At 47.7% G+C, this 19155-nt stretch overlaps 1 protein-coding gene across 1 annotated transcript in view; it reads left to right on the top strand.

Annotated features, from left to right (window-relative positions):
- The first annotated feature begins 1839 nt into the window (after window positions 1–1839).
- The window catches only part of LOC144610366 (mitoferrin-1-like), a 29894-nt gene continuing 12578 nt past the window's right edge, over window positions 1840–19155 (top strand). The window contains exon 1 of the mRNA XM_078428991.1: window positions 1840–2185. Coding sequence (XP_078285117.1) covers window positions 1910–2185 — 276 coding nt within the window. The 5' untranslated portion in view covers window positions 1840–1909. The remainder of the gene's footprint in view (window positions 2186–19155) is intronic.

Below are 19155 nucleotides of genomic sequence, written 5' to 3'. Positions count from 1 at the left end.
GAGGTCTGCATTGTTTGGGAGAGAATGGCCGGTGTTTGTCGGTGAACACATGGTCAAAGGGCCAATATGAGGAAGTTTCTGAGAGCTATTGCCTAGACTCAGCAAAGGTAGAGATCAGTTTGCCAGACTACATTGGCACTGCCCTTGTCTGGCAGTTTGATGACAGGACTGGTGCAGAGCTGAGCATTTGAAGAGGGTGAAATTGGAGTGAGGGGAGTGGAGATGTCAAGTTGCAAGTTAGAAGTTAAAAGGTCAAGAGAGGGTAGAAGGCCGGCAAGGGGTGTCCAGGAGGAGCAGGAGGAGGAATGTTGGTGATGGACAAAAGGGTCATCAGTGGGGGCATGGAATCCGTTCCAAAGAAATATGCTTGGAGCTAGAGGCGATGGAAGACCTCGACATCGAAAGCTGTTGTTCCAGAGTTCTAGGGTCTGTGGAATTTGTACAGCCACTACTAACAGAACGATTTAAAATCAGGAGCATACAAGGGCAAGGAAGTCAAGGCTCATTCAGTTCTGAGAAGGCCTGGACAAATAGTGAAGGCATAGAGGAATGTAAAAGCAAGGATGAGAAGCTCAAAGTGGAAACAGGCGCTGGTTGCTGGGCAGAAGGACCCTTCGTGGGCATTTGTGTCCCCCTCAATTGCCCCATTGAAACGATCTTGCAAGTGCAGCAGCTCCCACTTCTCCCAGATGGGTTACACGCTCGCCCCTTCCTATCTGACCCCCCCCCCACAGCCACCTGTTCAGTTACATGAAACCGTCCTTCTTATCTCAATGTCCATTTTCGTGCCGAGAGCTGGCAACGCCCGAAGGTTGGACTGACTCTCGCAGTTGGAATGTATGTCAAGTGCACGTTCGGGACCGCTTGTTGCTTGAAACAATCGCCGCCCTTGCTGAATGCCTCTCACCTTAACTCGGGATAATTAATATCTGAAAGTGGGTCAATGAAACGTGGGAACTTCCCTAAAAAATTGCACCCACGCTAACTACGAGAGAATTGGACAGGAAATAATTCCAATGCGTAAATCTGCTCTTTCGGTTAAAGGTGCAAGGGCATCTTTTGCTCCGGGCAAGTTTGGACTGCAAAATCGTTTGCAGTGTTCATTTTAGTGTTATTTAGTGTTATTTAGTGTTGTATTAGGGGCTCACGTCGTCGACCTCCCCGTGGTGAGCCCTGTCTACTGGCCTCAGTCAGGCGAACGACAACAAACAGAGACAGCAGTAGCAGAAGCAGCTTCATAACTTCTGCTGCCTCAAACGCAAGAAGAAGTGTTGTATACATAAATTATTTGTTGTATTGATAAATAAATTAATTAATATTACAATTATTATTTTTTCTCTCTCGTTTATTATATTGTTTACAGTCCACTATGCTTACGTATTCTGTTGTGGTGCTGCAAGTAAGAGTTTCGTTGTTCTGTCTGGGACGTATAAAGAATAAAACACTCTTGGCTGTCTGTCCCATGAAGTTTGGACTTCTGTTCGAAGTTGTCCATGTGGTGGGCGGGGCCTTCGCTGCCGCCGACCACTCAGCGCGTGATTGACAGAGGGGAAAGCCAATCGGGTTTGAGGACGCTCGCGGGATTGCTATTGGTGGAGGAGGGAGGCGGGGGCGTGCCCGTCGTCATCCAATCACAGGCGGGGTTTGTGTTGGGCCCGCGGGGTGGACGCGACGTGATTGGCCGGCGGGGCTGTCCGTCATTGTTGTGACGTATGAGGCACGTCTGTCACGCCGGGACGCGGGTTTGCGTCAGGGGGCGGGCCTTGGTCTATAAGGCGGGCGCCGGGCGCCGGCAGCGGGCTGCTCCCTCCCTCCTTCCCGCCCTTCCTCCTCCTCCTCGCCGCCGCTGTCCGCGCGCTCTCTCTCCCCCTCTCTCTCTCTCTCTCCCCGTCCCCCCCTCTCCCTCTCCATGGAGGTGGGTTGTGCCGGCACCCAGAGTGGTCTCGGCCGCGCCCCCCCTCACCTGCTGATGGAGCCCCGGGCCGGTGGCGTTGCCGGTGCCGGTGGCGGTGGCGGTGAGGTGCAGGCCGCCGGGCTCGAGTCCCTGTCCCTGTCCGCGACCGGCGGTGGCGGCGACGTCTACGAGTCGCTCCCCGAGAGCGCTTCGGTCAAGGCGCACATGCTGGCGGGCTCGGTGGCCGGCATCCTGGAGCACTCGCTCATGTACCCCATCGACTCGGTGAAGGTGAGTGGGTGGGTACCGGCGCCTCACACCGCCCTCCCACAACCCCAGCCCTGCCCTGCCCGGCCTGGGGCTGTCTGTGGGGGGCACGGCACGGCACGGGAGGGGGATGAGGGTGTGGTGACAGGTGTGGGTGGGAGAAGACAGTGGGTGCTGGACCATGACAGTGGGTGCTGTGTGTGTGTGTGGGTGGGTGGTGTCAGTGGGTGCTGTGTGTGTCGGTGGTGACAGTGTGTGTGCGAGAAGACATTGGGTGCTGGACCATGACAGTGGGTGCTGTGTGTGTGGGGATGACACTGGGTGCTGAGGCGGTGACATGGGTGCTGCATCATGGCAGTGGGTGCTGTGTGTGTCGGTGGTGACTGTGTGTGTGTGGGGAAGACACTGCTGGGTACTCGGACAGTGACATGGGTGCTGGACTGTGACAGTGGGTGCTGTGTGTGTGGTGTCAGTGGGCACTGGGGTTGTGGGCAGTGTCAGTGGGTGCGGTGTGTGTGGGAGAAGACAGCGGGTGCTGTGTGTGTGGGTAGTGTCAGTGGGTCTTTGGGGGGGGAAGATGCTGGGGTGGTGACATGGGTGCTGGACGATGACAGTGGGTGCTGGAGTATGGGTGGTGACAGTGGGTGCTGTGTTTGGGTGGTGTCAGCGGGTTTTTGGGGGAAGACGGTGGGGCGGTGACATGGGTGCTGGACGATGACAGTGGGTGCTGTGTATGTGAGTGGTGTCAGTGGGTGCTGTGTGTGTGGGAGAAGACAGTGGGTGCTGTGTTTGTGGGTGGTGTCAGTAGGTCTTTGGGGGTGAAGATGATGGGGTGGTGACATGGGTGCTGGACGATGACAGTGGGTGCTGGAGTATGGGTGGTGTCAGTGGGTGCTGTTTGTGTGAGAGATGACAGTGGGTGCTGGGGTGGTGACATGGGTGCTGGACGATGACAGTGGGTGCTGGGGTATGGGTGGTGACAGTGGGTGCTGCGACATTGACAGTGGGTGCTGGATGATGACAGTGGGTGTTGGGGTATGGGTGGTGTCGGTGGGAGCTGGGGGTGTGATGGGTGAGTGGGTGCATGGGAGCAGGACGAAGATGATGGGTGCTGTGGCAATGACTGGGTGATTGGGGTGTGGGCAAAGACTGGGTGCTGGGGCAATGGCAGTTGAGTGCTGGGGATGGGTGCTGATGTAGTGACAATGGGTGGTGAGCGTGGGTGCTGGGGTAATGAGAGAGTGGTGCCTGGGCCTTTAGAATCGGAGCTGGGTGGGTGGGTGTTATGCGTGGGTGCTCATGGTGGACACCGGGGGAGGTGGGTGATGAGGACGTGCAATAGGGTGGCAGGAACAGCACTGGTTGTTAAACATGTGCCTGCAGTGACAGGGCACTGGTCTCTGCGTAGTAACAGTGGTTACAGGTCAGAAGCATTAGGCAGTTAGGGAAACACCAGCCTGTCGCTAGCTGTGCAGCCCGGACTGGGACTGGAGGGATTGTTACAGAGAAAACTGGGACCCTAATTATCTGGGAGTTTAATATCTTGGTAGTGGATCATAATGGGAAGTGTCCGTTCAAACTGTCTACGTATACCTGTTGCTCTGCAGAATAAGAGGGGTTGCTGGATTATAAGCAGAAACAAGGAACTGCAAATGCTGGTTTACAAAAATGACACAATGTGCTGGAGTACTGAGTGGGTCAGGCAGCATCTCTGGAGATGATAAACAGGTGTTGTTTCGGATCTGGACTCTTCAGTCTGAAGAAATGTCCTGATCTGAAACGTCATCTATCCAAGTTCTCCAGAGATACTGCCTGATCCTCTGAGTGCTCCAGCACTTTGTCTTTTTTTGCTGGGTAATAACTGTGGCCCTCTTCAAAAGTGAAACACTTTAATCAAGGATATATCTGGAGACTATAATACCAGCTCAAATCGACAGTTGTGTACTTGGGACATTGAGACTACTCCAACAAGTACTCTAACCTGTTCTTTCTGTGGGTACTATCATTATAATGTGGCTTTAGAACTACTCTAGCATGACTTTGTCTCTAAAGATGTAAATGCCTGTAGCATTGCAACTCGTAGCGATGGAGCACACTGGGATAGTTCTGCAACTTATTGAATGGGATGCTTCAACTCTGGTTTGGTGGGTTCTGAGGTGGCAAAAAAGGACGGTATTTGGAACGTAGACTGTAGGGGCGGCACAGTAGCTCCGTGTTAGAGCAACTGCTTCACAACGCCAGAGACCGGGGTTCGATCCTGACCTTGGGTGCTGTCTGCACCGAGTTTGTATGTTCTCCTGTGCTACGTAGGTTTTGTCCGGGTGTTCTGGCTTGCTACCATATTCCAAAGACGTGCAGGTTTGTAGGTTGTGTAGGAAAAAAACTGCACATGCTGGTTAAAATCGAAGGTGGACACAAAATGCTGGAGTAACTCCGTGGGTCAGGACCCGTTGTGTTACTCTAACATTTTGTTTCTGCCTTCAGGTTTGTAGGCTACTTGGCTTCTCCAAATTGCCCCTAGTGTGTAGTATGCGACAGCATGGAATTTGTGCGGATGATCAGTGGTCGATGTGGACTTGGTGGGCCGAAGGGCCTCTTTCCACGCCATATCTCGAAACTAAACTAAGGGGTGGAGACAGATGGATATCTCTGGAGTATCCTGTAACTCGATGATACGCTGCAAACAGCACCAGGCCAGCAATCCTAGGTACCGTAAGCCTGTGATAATGTTCGATAAAAGAGCATGCTGTGTTGCGTTTCAGCTGCTGTGCAGTTCACAACTCTTCAATCCTTTTGTCTTGCACCTTCTGTTTTTTCATCTCTGGTCTTTGTCCAAGCTTCTGCCTAGCAACCCCTCCCCCCCCTCCCTCACCTGTGTTCACCGATTACCAGCCACACTTTGTCCTGCCCCTCCTCTCTTCCAGCTTTCTTTCCCCCCCTCCCAAGTTAGTCTGAATAAGGGTCCCAACTTGAAATGTCACCGATCCACATTCTCCAGGGAGGCTTCCTGATCCACTAGGTTAATCCAGCACTTTGTGTTTTTGTGCAAACCAGCATCTGCAGTTCCTTGCTTCTACATTCGGTTGTTCTCTATTGTTGCTTCACATTAGAGTTGGAGCCCCCACCAGGGTTGCAGGCTGCACACAGGGCCAGCAGTGTCACACCCGAGATAGGGTGCTGTTTGTTATCTCTACCTTCATGGAGTGTTCCTGCCTGAGATAGGGAAGTTCTCCGTGTTTTTCAGTGTCTCATCCTGAACCGCAGCAGTTGCAGATTGATGTTGTGCAGCAGGGGTCGATTGTTCACAAGATCATAAATTGTAAGAGCAGAATTAGGCCACTCGGCCCATCAAGACTACTAATCCATTCGATCATGACTGATCTATCCCTCTCAACCCCATTCCCCAGGGGACCTCAGCATTGTGATTACCTTGTGATCTTCATTTGAATGAGTTGACTATGAATTTGGAGACCAGTCTCGGATAATGCATACAGGCAAATGCCAATGTTTGAATCTGGGCTAATTTTGGTTTGGTGCTGGATACAATGTAATGTCTCCCTTTTATTCTATGGAGACCTTTTGGAGGTGAGATGCACCATTTTGGTGAGCAAGATTCATGTATCTCAGTGATGTGCAGCCTAGCTTGTTGCTCATCTCATGAAGGTTTGCTTGTTTTTTTTTTAGATTGTATTTTTTAGAGATACAGCATAGAAACAGATTCTACAGCCAACCGAGTCCACGTCGAACATCCATTACCTGTTCACATTAGTTCTATGTAATTCCATTTTTGCATCCTACACACTACAGACCTGCACGTCTTTAGGAATTGGGAGGAAACCAGAGCACCCAGAGACAATCCATGCGGTCACAGGGAGAACGTACAAACACCACCAGTTTAGGATCGAACCCGGATCTCTGATACTGTGAGGCAGCAGCTGTGCCACTGAGCTGCCCTGTTGTGGACCAATTGATTACGACCACTGAGTTCATGGTAGAATGATGCTGGCAATAGGTGCAGGAGGAGGCCATTCGGCCCTTCGAGCCAGCACTGCCATTCAATGTGATCATGGCTGATCATTCTCAATCAGTACCCCGTTCCTGCCCTCCACTATCATGAAGAGCTCTATCTAACACTCTTGAAAGCATCCAGAGAATTGGCCTCACTGCCTTCTGTGGCAGAGAATTCCACAGATTTACAACTCTGAGTGAGCTGATGCAATATATATATATATATATATACACGGATTTCCACAGCCAGACACATTTGAAACGGGTGGCATAGTCCATCCCAGTTGATGGAGTCACGTAATATTGTAAACTCACAAAATCTCTTGGTTACTGATGCTGGTCCTTGTATTTCTCACTTGAAGTTGATGCTCATTGAAGATTGTGTCCACTGTGCCTCTAAATGGATGGAATTTGCATTGCAGTTTAAGGACCAGCTGTTTGTCACTGGGAGGAAGCTGTTGAAGAGGACGGCACAACGGTGCGGCTGGTAGAGCAAGATTCGATCCTGACCTCGGGTGCTGTCTGTGCCTGCGTTTGCACGTTCTTCCTGTGACTGTGGGTTTCCTCCAGGTGCTCCAGTTTCCTTCAACATCACAAAGACCTGTGCTTTTGCAGGTTAATTGGCCTCTGTAAAATTGCCCCTCATGTGTAAGGAGTAGATGAGAAATAGGGTAACATAAAACTAGTGTAAACGGGTGATTGATGGGTTGGCATGGACTTGGTGGGCCAAAGAGCCTGTTTCCATGCTGGACTAAACTAATCCCAAGTCACAAACTTTCAACCTCAGCTCCCATATCTGGGAAGAAGAGGGCATGCCGAGGGATTTTGGAGATTTTGGAATTATGGATGTCTCCAAGAAAGGAGATAATTTGACCATGGTAATCATAAACAGAGTGGTGCAGCTCGTCGATATCCCGACCTCTGGTGCTATCACTGTGTCTGCAGAATGATCCCGACCTGAATTGTCACCCATCCGTATATTCACTAAAAGTGCTGCCTAACCTGCAGAGTTACTCCAGCACTTTTATTCTATATAAATCTTTAATTCTGTACGAGTCATTGACTGTATGCTCTTTGCAGTGGTCCCTGGGGTGAAATAAATCTTTTGCGGTACCTGTAGTTTAGGTACTTGGGCAAGCGTACATTCTTTAATGAAACAGTTCAAGGTCAGGTATGAATGCATTCCATATAGAATTAGCACTGGAACATCTCTTTGTGGCATGTTTCCCTGTGATGTGTCTGGAGTTAAGAGTGTATCCAATGCATGAAGAAGAAACCAGGAACTGCAGATGTTGGTGTACACAAAAGGACAGAGTGCTGGAGTAACTGAAAAAGGGTCCGGAACCGAAACCACCTATCCATGTTCTCCAAAGATACTGCCTGACAGAGGATTGGGACTCTTTTAAAGAGCAACAAAAGTTAACTAAAAAGGCAATACGGGGAGAAAAGATGAGGTACGAGGGTAAACTAGCCAATAATATAAAGGAGGATAGCAAAAGTTTTTTTAGGTACGTGAAGAGGAAAAAAATAGTCAAGGCAAATGTGGGTCCCTTGAAGACAGAAGGAGGGGAATTTATTATGGGGAACAAAGAAATGGCAGACGAGTTAAACCGTTACTTTGGATCTGTCTTCACTGAGGAAGATACACACAATCTTCCAAATGTTCTAGGGGCCGGAGAACCTAGGGTGATGGAGGAACTGAAGGAAATCCACATTAGGCAGGAAATGGTTTTGGGTAGACTGATGGGACTGAAGGCTGATAAATCCCCAGGGCCTGATGGTCTGCATCCCAGAGTACTTAAGGAGGTGGCTCTAGAAATAGTGGAAGCATTGGAGATCATTTTTCAATGTTCTATAGATTCAGGATCAGTTCCTGTGGATTGGAGGATAGCAAATGTTATCCCACTTTTTAAGAAAGGAGGGAGAGAGAAAACGGGTAATTATAGACCAGTTAGTCTGACATCAGTGGTGGGGAAGATGCTGGAGTCAATTATAAAAGACGAAATTGCTGAGCATTTGGATAGCAGTAACGGGATCATTCCGAGTCAGCATGGGTTTACGAAGGGGAAATCATGCTTGACAAATCTACTGGAATTTTTTGAGGATGTAACTAGGAAAATTGACAAGGGAGAGTCAGTGGATGTGGTGTACCTCGACTTTCAGAAAGCCTTCGACAAGGTCCCACATAGGAGATTGGTGGGCAAAATTAGAGCACATGGTATTGGGGGTAGGGTACTGACATGGATAGAAAATTGGTTGACAGACAGAAAGCAAAGAGTGGGGATAAATGGGTCCCTTTCGGAATGGCAGGCAGTGACCAGTGGGGTACCGCAGGGTTCGGTGCTGGGACCCCAGCTATTTACGATATACATTAATGACTTAGACGAAGGGATTAAAAGTTCCATTAGCAAATTTGCAGATGATACTAAGTTGGGGGTTAGTGTGAATTGTGAGGAAGATGCAATAAGGCTGCAGGGTGACTTGGACAGGTTGTGTGAGTGGGCGGATACATGGCAGATGCAGTTTAATGTAGATAAGTGTGAGGTTATTCACTTTGGAAGTAAGAATAGAAAGGCAGATTACTATCTGAATGGTGTCAAGTTAGGAGGAGGGGGAGTTCAACGAGATCTGGGTGTCCTAGTGCATCAGTCAATGAAAGGAAGCATGCAGGTACAGCAGGCAGTGAAGAAAGCCAATGGAATGTTGGCCTTCGTAACAAGAGGAGTTGAGTATAGGAGCAAAGAGGTCCTTCTACAGTTGTACCGGGCCCTGGTGAGACCGCACCTGGAGTACTGTGTGCAGTTTTGGTCTCCAAATTTGAGGAAGGATATTCTTGCTATGGAGGGCGTGCAGCGTAGGTTCACTAGGTTAATTCCCGGAATGGCGGGACTGTCGAATGTTGAAAGGCTGGAGCGATTGGGCTTGTATACACTGGAATTTAGAAGGATGAGGGGGGATCTTATTGAAACATATAAGATAATTAGGGGATTGGACACATTAGAGGCAGATAACATGTTCCCAATGTTGGGGGAGTCCAGAACAAGGGGCCACAGTTTAAGAATAAGGGGCAGGCCATTTAGAATGGAGATGAGGAAGAACTTTTTCAGTCAGAGGGTGGTGAAGGTGTGGAATTCTCTGCCTCAGAAGGCAGTGGAGGCCAGTTCGTTGGATGCTTTCAAGAGAGAGCTGGATAGAGCTCTTAAGGATAGCGGAGTGAGGGGGTATGGGGAGAAGGCAGGAACGGGGTACTGATTGAGAGTGATCAGCCATGATCGCATTGAATGGCGGTGCTGGCTCGAAGGGCTGAATGGCCTACTCCTGCACCTATTGTCTATTGTCTATTGACCCGCTAAGTAACTCCAGCACTTTTGTGTTCCTTGCATATAGCATGACTATTGGTTTGAGGCTGCTGCTTTGAGCAACCTATAATTTTACCTATGAATTATATGCTAAGTGCACTCAGACTTTTTGCTGCAACAGTTTGTTCTTTTGCAAATGGCAGCATTCTGGGTGTTCCTTGTCAGATCATTGTGAAGCCGTTCTCTGTAAAAATAGAAGATACAAACAAGCCTGGTGGTTAAACTGAAGTGTCTCTTTAAATGTAGAAACAAGGGACTGCTTTACACCAAAGATAGACACAAAGTTCTGGAGTAACTAAGCGGTTCTGGCAGCATCTCTGGAGAAAAAGGAGGGGTGATGTTTTGGGTCGGGACCCTCTTTCCAACTAACTCTCTGGAGAAAAAGGATGAGTCTGAAGAATCCCGGCTCAAAGTCACCCATCCTTTTTCTCCAGTGATGCTGCCTGACCCGCTGTGTTACTCCAGCGTTTTATTTCTATCTGTAGTGTCTCAACTTGAAAGTTCCAACTGAGACCTTTTTTGTATAAGGAATGATATATAAATGTTGAACATGGATCAGTACAGATGTAGAAACGAGGAACTGCAGATGCTAGGTTTACAAAGCAAAGACACAAAGTGCTGGAGTAACTGCTGGTCAGGCAGCATCTCTGGAGAATATTGACACATGACATTTTTATTCAGGACCCTTTGTCAGAGTGGAAGATTCAGACCCGGAATGTTACCAATCCATATTCTCCGGAGATGCTGCCAGACCTGCTGAGTTACTCCAGCACTTTGTATTTTTATAGATCAGCACAGCACGTGAACAGGCTGTTTGGCCCACAATGTCTGTGCCAAAGATGATGCCAAGATAAACTAATCTCCTTTGCCTGCACGTGATCCATGTCCCTCCATTCCCTGCATACCCATGTGCCTATGTGAAAGCTGCTTCTACAGCAGTTATGTTCTGTACACACAATGACTGGACAAGCTTCCTGCATTGAAACCGCTCTGATTTCCTTGAAGGAATGCTTATGCAAATCATTTGTATTTTTAAAGTAATTACTGGCATCTGTTACTAAATTCAGTCGCTTGGGAGGTGCACCTGGTTTTAGAATTTGCAGTATCATCCTGAGTTGCATTGGTGACTTGAGAAATTTGTCAATGATTGTTTGCTAAGTAGCTTTACAATAAGGAAGCAATCAGTGGCTGCTTTGTTGTGAGTTAGCAGGTACAGGGCTCTCAATAAGAAGGCAAAAGCTTTTCCCTTTGGCTGAAGTGGTAGTGATCTGCCCTGTGTTTTCCCAAGAGCCAACAATGGGCCATTCTTGGTCCACCCTTTCTTGATCATCTGTTGCCGGCCCTGATTTGTTTTGGCCTTTCCCTACCTCCAGTTACTCCCCCCTACCTTCAGTCGGAAGAAGTGTTCTGAACCGAAAGGACACCCATCCTTTTTCTCCAGAGATGCTACCTGACCCGCTGAGTTACTCCAGCACTTTGTGTCTCTCCTGAGGAAACCATCATCTGCAGTTGCAAACCAGAGTATCCAAATCTGAAGGGTCCTGACCCGAAACGTCACCTATCCACGTTCTCCAGGGACGCTGCCTGACCTGCTGAGTTACTCCAGCACTTTGTGTCTCTCCTGAGGAAACCCACTCTATGACAGGGAGAACTCCGCATGGCTCCCGATGTCAAGATTCAACCTGGGACTCTGGGTGCGAGCTACAAAGCAGCAGTTCCACTCAGTCCACCTCTGTGTCGCCTTCATTGTCTACTCGGCAGAGTACAAAGAGTGGACAGGAGCCCAGGACCATGGTAATGGCTGGTGCTCACATTTCCTTCAAGCTTACACAGAGACAAGACACAAACTGGAGGAACAGCACTTCACAGTTTACATCCCAATAGTATGAACATTGAATCTTCATGGATGTGGGTATCTCTGGCAGACCAGAATTTATTATCCATCTCTTAATTTTAATCAAAAAATACATTATTCAAGAAATAAATATATACAAAACATGTTCTTTCCAAAACTCCATCCGACATTCTCGGAGCTATACATACATTCAACACAGATATTCAATCCATCTCTTTTTTTCACAAAATGCTGGAGTAACTCAGCAGGTCAGGCAGCATCTCAGGAGAGAAGGAATGGGTGACGTTTCGGGTCCCGAAACGTCACCCATTCCTTCTCTCCTGAGATGCTGCCTGACCTGCTGAGTTACTCCAGCATTTTGTGAAATAAATACCTTCGATTTGTACCAGCATCTGCAGTTATTTTCTTACACTTCAATCCATCTCTTAACGAACTACTTTTCTGGACCTTTCAGTTTAGAGGGAAGTTGAGAATTAACCAGATTGCTGTACATGTGAAGTCATGTATAGGCCACAGTGTTAATGGTTGTGTATTTTAATCTCTGATTCATGTTAATGAAACAGATTGGCAGCAATCCAATAGCATCAGTAACGTGATCAGGAAGCAAACTACTTGATTCCAAATGTCCTTACTTAATTGACATGAAATCAGCCAATGGATTTGAATTTGCATCCCTGAATTATACATCTGCAATGCTATTGCCAACACATATTGGCTTTGCTTCTGTATGGCATGTCATTAAAATGAGCAACAGAGTACTGGCTGGATGGTTCGCTTGCTGAGTTATTCGAGCACTTTGTCCTTTTGTTTATCAACCAGCAAATGGAGTTTTGTCGGATGGAACTGCAGATGCTGGTTTAAACCGAAGATAGACACAAAATGCTGGAGTAACTCAGCAGGACAGGCAGCATCTCTGGATAGAAGGAATGGGTGACATTTCAGGTTCAGACCCTTCTTCAGACCTGAAGACCAGACACACGTCTTGAATCTGAAGAAGGGTCTTGACCCGAAACATTTATCATTCCTTCTATCCAGAGATGCTGCCTGTCCTGCTGAGTTACTCCAGCATTTTGTGTCTATCTTCAGCAAATGGAGTTGTTTTTTTCTGCTGCAAAAAAATGATTATCCCCTACTTGGTTATAGCGGACTATCGGCCATTCCCCCTTCTCCCCACCCATGGTCCGTTATAACGACGGATTAGTATATTCCTTTGTGCTATTTTGTTGTGGGAACTCTACGCACAAAATGATTGCAACATTTCTCATCTTACTTGTGAATACATTTCAAAATCATTTGATATGCCTTGGAATACCTTAAAATAGAATGATGCTCCCCTCCCACTGGCCCCTGTCCCTGGTGAAATGATGCTCCCCTCCCACTGGCCCCCTCTCCCTGGTGTTTGGCTCTTGCTGAGCCTTGCACATCAGACTTGGCAACAGTGACCTGTGCTCTCTCTTAGAGCTAATCATAAACATCAGCTCATGTTTGCACGCAAATACAGCTTGCTTCAAAGGTTGTGTTCTATTAGGATTCTTTTAACAGGATCATTGGTTAGGTAGTATTCGTAGAACTAGTAGGAGTGGGTGATCGATGGATTTGGTGGGCCGAAGGGCCTGTTTCCATGCTGTATCTTTGAACTATACGCAAATACTAAACCTACAACCTTGCGGGTTCCGTGTTCAATGCAATCCACTGAGCCACAGCTGATTCTTAGCGAATGCCCCTGCTCCTGTGTTATGGTGCAGGTAGCAGAGTCGCTCAGAGCTTCAGAGATCTGGATTCAAACCCGATATTAGATGCTGTCTATGTGAGTTTTGCAGGTTATTCTTCTGACCAGATGGGTTTCCTGCCGGGAGTTCCAGCTTTCTCGCACATACGAAAGATGTACGTGTTGGTAGATTAATTGCCCACTGTTGCCCCTGGTGTAGGTGTGTGGTAGAATCTGAGAATTGATGGAAGTGGCTGGGAGAATAGTTTTACAGGTAAAAGTAGTGGAGGAATGGGATGGTGGCATTGTGGCACAGCCGTAGAGTTGCTGCCTCACTGCGCCAGAGACCCGGGTTCGATCCTGACTACTGGTGATGTCTGTGCGGAATTTGTACTTTCACCCTGTGATCGTGTGGGTTTTCTCCAGGTGTGCCGGTTTCCTCCCACATTCCAAAGGTGTACAGGTTTGTAGGTTAATCGGCTTCTGCAAATTGTCCCTAATGTGTAGGATAGAACTAGTGTGCGGGTGATTGTTGGTCAGCGTGGACTCAGTGGGCCAAAGGCCCGGTTTCCACGCTGTATATCTAAACGGCTTGCGTCCGTTTCCTCCCATGTTCCAAAGATGTGCATGGTAGTTGGTTAATTGGCTTCTGTAAAATTGCCCCGAATGTGTAGAATGCAAATGTGGTATAACATAGAACTAGTGTACAGGTGATTGATGGTCAGCGTGGACTTGATGTGCCGATGGGGCCTGTTTCTATGCTATATCTCTAAATGAAACTAAACTAAAGCTCTGAGCTAGCATACACATGATGGGCGGAGTGCCCTCGCGTCATGAAAATATGCCCCTAATTCAGGTGTGGTGATGTGCACGCCATTTTGTGTGCACAGTTTATCTCTGGGCCTTTGTCACTCATTTGCTGCTTATTTGGACAGTGCCCTTTGCTAATTGCAGTTGGCACCGTGTTCTTGAAGATGATCGAGCAAAACTCATTGTGTCTGTGTTTGCTTGTATTCCCACCTTCGGACTCCTTATGTGGCTGTTGTGCATTTTTCATGCTGTGCACGAGATGGCAATATCCTGGTTATAGTTTGACAGGTTGTTTGCTCATCACAGAAAAACATAGAAGACAAGGTTTACTACCCTCAACCTCAATAGTTCCAGGTTCAGAGTTCATGTTGAAGCCAGTTGTATCTTCCCCCACCCAAAACCCAGTGATGGTAGTTAGCTCGATAGAAAACCTGAAAGTTTTAAGACCTCTTTGAGCCACCCAGGAAGAACATTTTACTTTTTTTTTAAATGAGCAGGTTCTCTAAACTTGCAGCCCAATGCTTTATTTGAAACCTTCCAATGACACTACTGATGCAGACTCTCCTGTAGGGGCAGTGAAAAGCTTTTGTTGCTTGCTGACCATTACCCAAATGCTAAAAACAGAGCTGCAGATGCAGGTTTATACCAAAGGTAGACACAAAGTGCTGGAGGAACTCTGTGCAACTGTGCCGCCATCCCATTCTTCCACTACTTTTACCTGTAAAACTATTCTGCCAGCCAGTTCCAACAATTCTCCCAGATTCTACCACTCACCTATGTCAGGCAGCATCTCTGGAGAAAGAAGATGGGTGACGTTGTGGGTCAGGAAGGGTATGAAGAAGGGCTCCGACCCGAAACGTCACCCATTTTTCTCCAGAGATGCTCTCTGACATGCTGTGTTACTCCAGCATTTTGCCTATCTTTTCTCAGATGCTGCCTGGATTAGTACATTTGTTATAAGAATAGTTTGGGCAAACCTGAATTGTTTTCTGTGGAATGTCGAGGGCTGAGAGGAAAGCTGATAGAAGTTTTGTAAAGTTATGAGGCTTCTTGCTGACCATCAGCACGGGGTCACCTCAAGGCTGCCTGCTTATTCCCCTACTTCACTTCCTTCTATACCCATGACTATGTAACCAGACACAGCTCCGACGCCATTTCTAAATTCCTCAGTGATACTACTCTTGGACGAACAATGGGTGATGCCAAGTCAGGGTACAGAAGGGATATCAATAATCTGCTTTTTCACAAAATGCTGGAGTAACTCAACATCTCAGGCAGCATCTCAGGAGAGAAGGAATGGGTGACGTTTCGGGTCGAGACCCTTCTTCAGACTCTCAATAATCTGCTGGAGAGGTGCCAGAGCAATAATCCCCAATCTAAAAAGAGTTCTCACCCAAACCTTCACCTATTCCTTCTTTCCAGAGATGCCGATGATGCTGAATTACTCCAGCATTTTGTGTCAATCTTGCTTTCATTATCACCAAGACCAAGCAGACTATGGTTGACTTCAGGAAGGAGAACCTGAGGGAACAAGCACCTGCCTTCATTGGTGGGATGGGACTTTTCATCGCTGGTGCGGCTCGGCCGCTGGACTTAACATCGCCCGGTGTGGCTTGGCCGCGGGGCCTAACATCGCCTGGTGCGGCTCGGCTGCGGGACTTAGCTGCGCACGGCTCGGTCGCGCGGCCTTCCATCGCCCGGTTCGGCCGCTAGACGTCTCAGCGCCCGGTGCGACTCGGCCGCGGGGACTTCCATCCCCTTGCGGGGACTGTGCGGGTCGGTCGGGGACGAGCTGTCTGTCCGTGGGCGTGGGGAAGAGAGTAGAAGTTTTGTTGCCTCCATCACAGAGGGATGTTTGGAGTCACTGTGATGGATGTTTGTGTTGGGGTCATGTGTCTTGTGTTCTTTTTTGTGTGTGACTGCTATGTAGTTTCGTTCGGTACCTTGGTACCGAATGACAAATAAAGCTCTGTTGAACTGTTGAAGAAAGTCAACGCCTTTGGGTTCTTGGGCATGCTCTGTCATGGGGCCAGCATGTCGATGCAATCACAATAAAGTTCACTGACACTGTTGCTTCAGAAGTTTGAATAGGTTCAGCATGTCGCTGAAAACCCTTCCGAACTTCCACCGGTGTGTGTTGGCGAACATACGGACTGGTCGCATTACGGTCTGGTTCGGTAACTCGAATGCCCAAAAATGAAGGATGCTGTCGAAGGTGGTGTCCGCACAGGTACTGCCCGCTGAACCATCGAAAGGATCTATAGGAAGCACTACCTTAAGAAGACACCTAACGTCAAATGATCCACACTACCCTGGCCACGCTCTCATCTTGCTGTTATGTCGTAATCAAGATGAGGGAGCCGGAGAACCATTACCTCCAGGTTCAAGAACTGTTTCTTCACAACAGCCATCAGGCTTTTGATCCACACTGCACAACCCTAATCACAGTCCTACCCCAGCACCGAACTACGTAGGGCAGCACAGTGGCGCAGCAGTAGAGTTGCTGCCTTACAATGTTTCAGACCTGGAGTTGATCCAGTCTACTGGTGCTGTCCGTATGAAGTTTGTACGTTCTCCGCATGGCCTACATGGGTTTTCTCCAGGAGCTCCAGTTTCCTCCCACACTCAAAAGACGTACAGGTGTGTAGGCTAATTGGCTTGGTAAAATTGTCCCTGGTGTATGTAAGATGGTGTTAGTGTGCGGGAATCACTGGTTGGCGTGGACTAGGCGGGCTGAAGGGCCAATTTCCACGCTGTATCTCTAAACTAAGCTAAACTACTAAGATTTGTGCTACAATGTTGGCAAACATTTTTTAGTGCTGTAGAATAGCTTGCTCTATTATGGCCTGGTTACCTAGATGATTTATTGTAATCCTGTATTGTATATTTAATTGTTGTGTTGTAAAACTGCACCTAGTAAGATTTTAATTGTTGCAGTCCTAGTGCACATGACCATTAAACTCTTGACTCTTGGTGGGGTAGATGGTCAGAATCTCCCCCCCCCCCCCCCTCCTTTCCCCCGAGGGTAAAAATGTCAAATACTAGAGGGCATAGCTTCAACGTGAGAGAGAGAAAGTTTAAAGGAGCTGTTCGAAGCAAGTGTCTTTTTTTTAAACAGAGTAGTGGGTAATTGGGATATGCTGTCAAGGGTGCTGGTGAGAGTGGAGATGATAATGGTATTTAAGAGGCTTTTAAATGGGCACATGGATAAGCAGGGAATGGAGGTTCAGAATTAGTTTAATTTGGCATCATGTTTGACACAGCCTTCATGGGCCAAAGGGACTGTTCCTGTAATGTAACTGGTCTGTAAAGAAGGCTCATTAATTTAGATTCTAGCAGTAGAGGTCTGGATCTGTGAAATCTGGATCTGTGAAGCATGGAAAATGGAAGTGTGGCAGGTGGACCAAGAAGTGTAGGGTGCAGTCAGTGTTTGCAATGCTCACTTCCTGTTGGAATACAGTTACAAATGATATTCTTAACCCTAGGTGGCACAGCGTCTAAAGTAGTTGACCTAAATACACAATACTGCATCAATTACAATACACATCGCTGCGATGCCCTAATATTCAGTCTTAAGGGGAGATGTAATAATACGTTAAGCTTGTCAAGCAACAGTTGTGGACTGCCACCCCTCTCAGTGGAAGACCATTTGGTGCTACTGTTAGAATATTCTACATAGGGTTTAGCTTAGTTTAGAGAAACAGTGTGGAAACAGGCCCACCGAATCCTTGCCGACCAGCAATTACACTGTACACTAACACTATCCTACACACATAAGGGACAATGCCCAAATTTGCCACGCTGATTAACCTACAAACATGTACGTCTTTGGAATGTGGGAGGAAACCTGAGCATCCGGGGAACCCCACGCAGGTCACTGGTAGAACATACAAACTCTGTATGGACAACGCCCATAGTCGGGATCAATCCCGAGTCTCCAGTGCTGTAAGGCAGCAACTCCACCGCTGCGCCACCGTGCCGACTTTCGGGTTCTTCGCAGTAAAGTCCAGAGTGAAAGGTTCGGTTAGTTTCCAGTTCACGGTCCCTTTTGACCATTCTAGCAGGCACATGATACAATGTGCGGGAAGTTGTTCAGTAATCAGTCCATCCCTACTATATGGTGTGCAGTGGATCTGAAAGCAAGCTTGGAGAGACTCCGATCTGAGTTCGTCAGCCTGCAGTTCAGAGTGACTCTTTCTCTAAAAGTTGTCATTAGCCTCACCTGATTCATCCCATTTATAGACAATAGGTGCAGGAGTAGGCCATTCGGCCCTTCGAGCCAGCACCACCATTCAAAGTGATCATGGCTGATCATTCTCAATCAGTACCCCATTCCAGCCATCTCCCCATACCCCCTCACTCCGCTATCCTTAAGAGCTCTATCTAGCTCTCTCTTGAATGCATTCAGAGAATTGGCCTCCACTGCCTTCTGAGGCAGAGAATTTACTAGCTGAGCATTAAAAAAAAGCATCTTATCTATTTTATTGTTGAATCAATCAACCTCTGCTGCTGGCCCTGCCCCCAGCAATTTGAATTGTATTCATACCATTAATAATGTGAATATACTCCCTGATAAGGGAGGTAACTGAGATAACTAAATCAGCATTTCAAATTGTGAAATGCTTCAGACTGTGGGAAGAGCAAATTTGGAGGCGGCTTTATTCGAGTAGTCGCCATCTAAGAAACTAGTAATTGAGGGAGAATGACAGTACCATCTTCACATTGTGGTGCAAAGGAAGAACGCTCTACCTTAGCAGGGTCAAGGTGAATAGGAAATGTGTTTAAGGAGAGACTGGTTGACTCCATGAGACAGGTCAGATTGGAGGGATACATTTTTAGGTGAGTTAACAATTGGGAGGCGGTTGTGGATTCTAGATGCCCGATCCAATTGATTGAGATCAACGGCCTGTTACTTTGCTGTGGGTTGACTTGTGTTCTACCATCCACCTGGTTGGGCACTATGTTGCATGATTACATTAGGCAACAAGAGCAACTCGAGTGTCCATCAGGAATGAACATTTCTGAGGAAGGATCCTGACCTGAAACACCATAGCCCTGAATTTTCCGATCTTTCAGAAATTTATCTACCTCATCAGGTAGATAAGTGGTCCTTTCTGCCTGTACATGATCCATCTCCCTCTCTTCCATGTCCAATCATGGCCCCATAAACGTCACCATTGTATGTGCTTCTTCCACCACCACCTGCTAGCAGTGTGGTCCAGGTACCCCTCCACTCTGAAAATAAACTCACCCA

This window comes from Rhinoraja longicauda, chromosome 36 (genome assembly GCF_053455715.1).
Source record: "Rhinoraja longicauda isolate Sanriku21f chromosome 36, sRhiLon1.1, whole genome shotgun sequence".
Lineage (NCBI taxonomy): Eukaryota > Metazoa > Chordata > Chondrichthyes > Rajiformes > Arhynchobatidae > Rhinoraja > Rhinoraja longicauda.
Note: the sequence above shows the minus strand (reverse complement) of the source record. Positions and strands in the feature narration are given on the sequence as shown.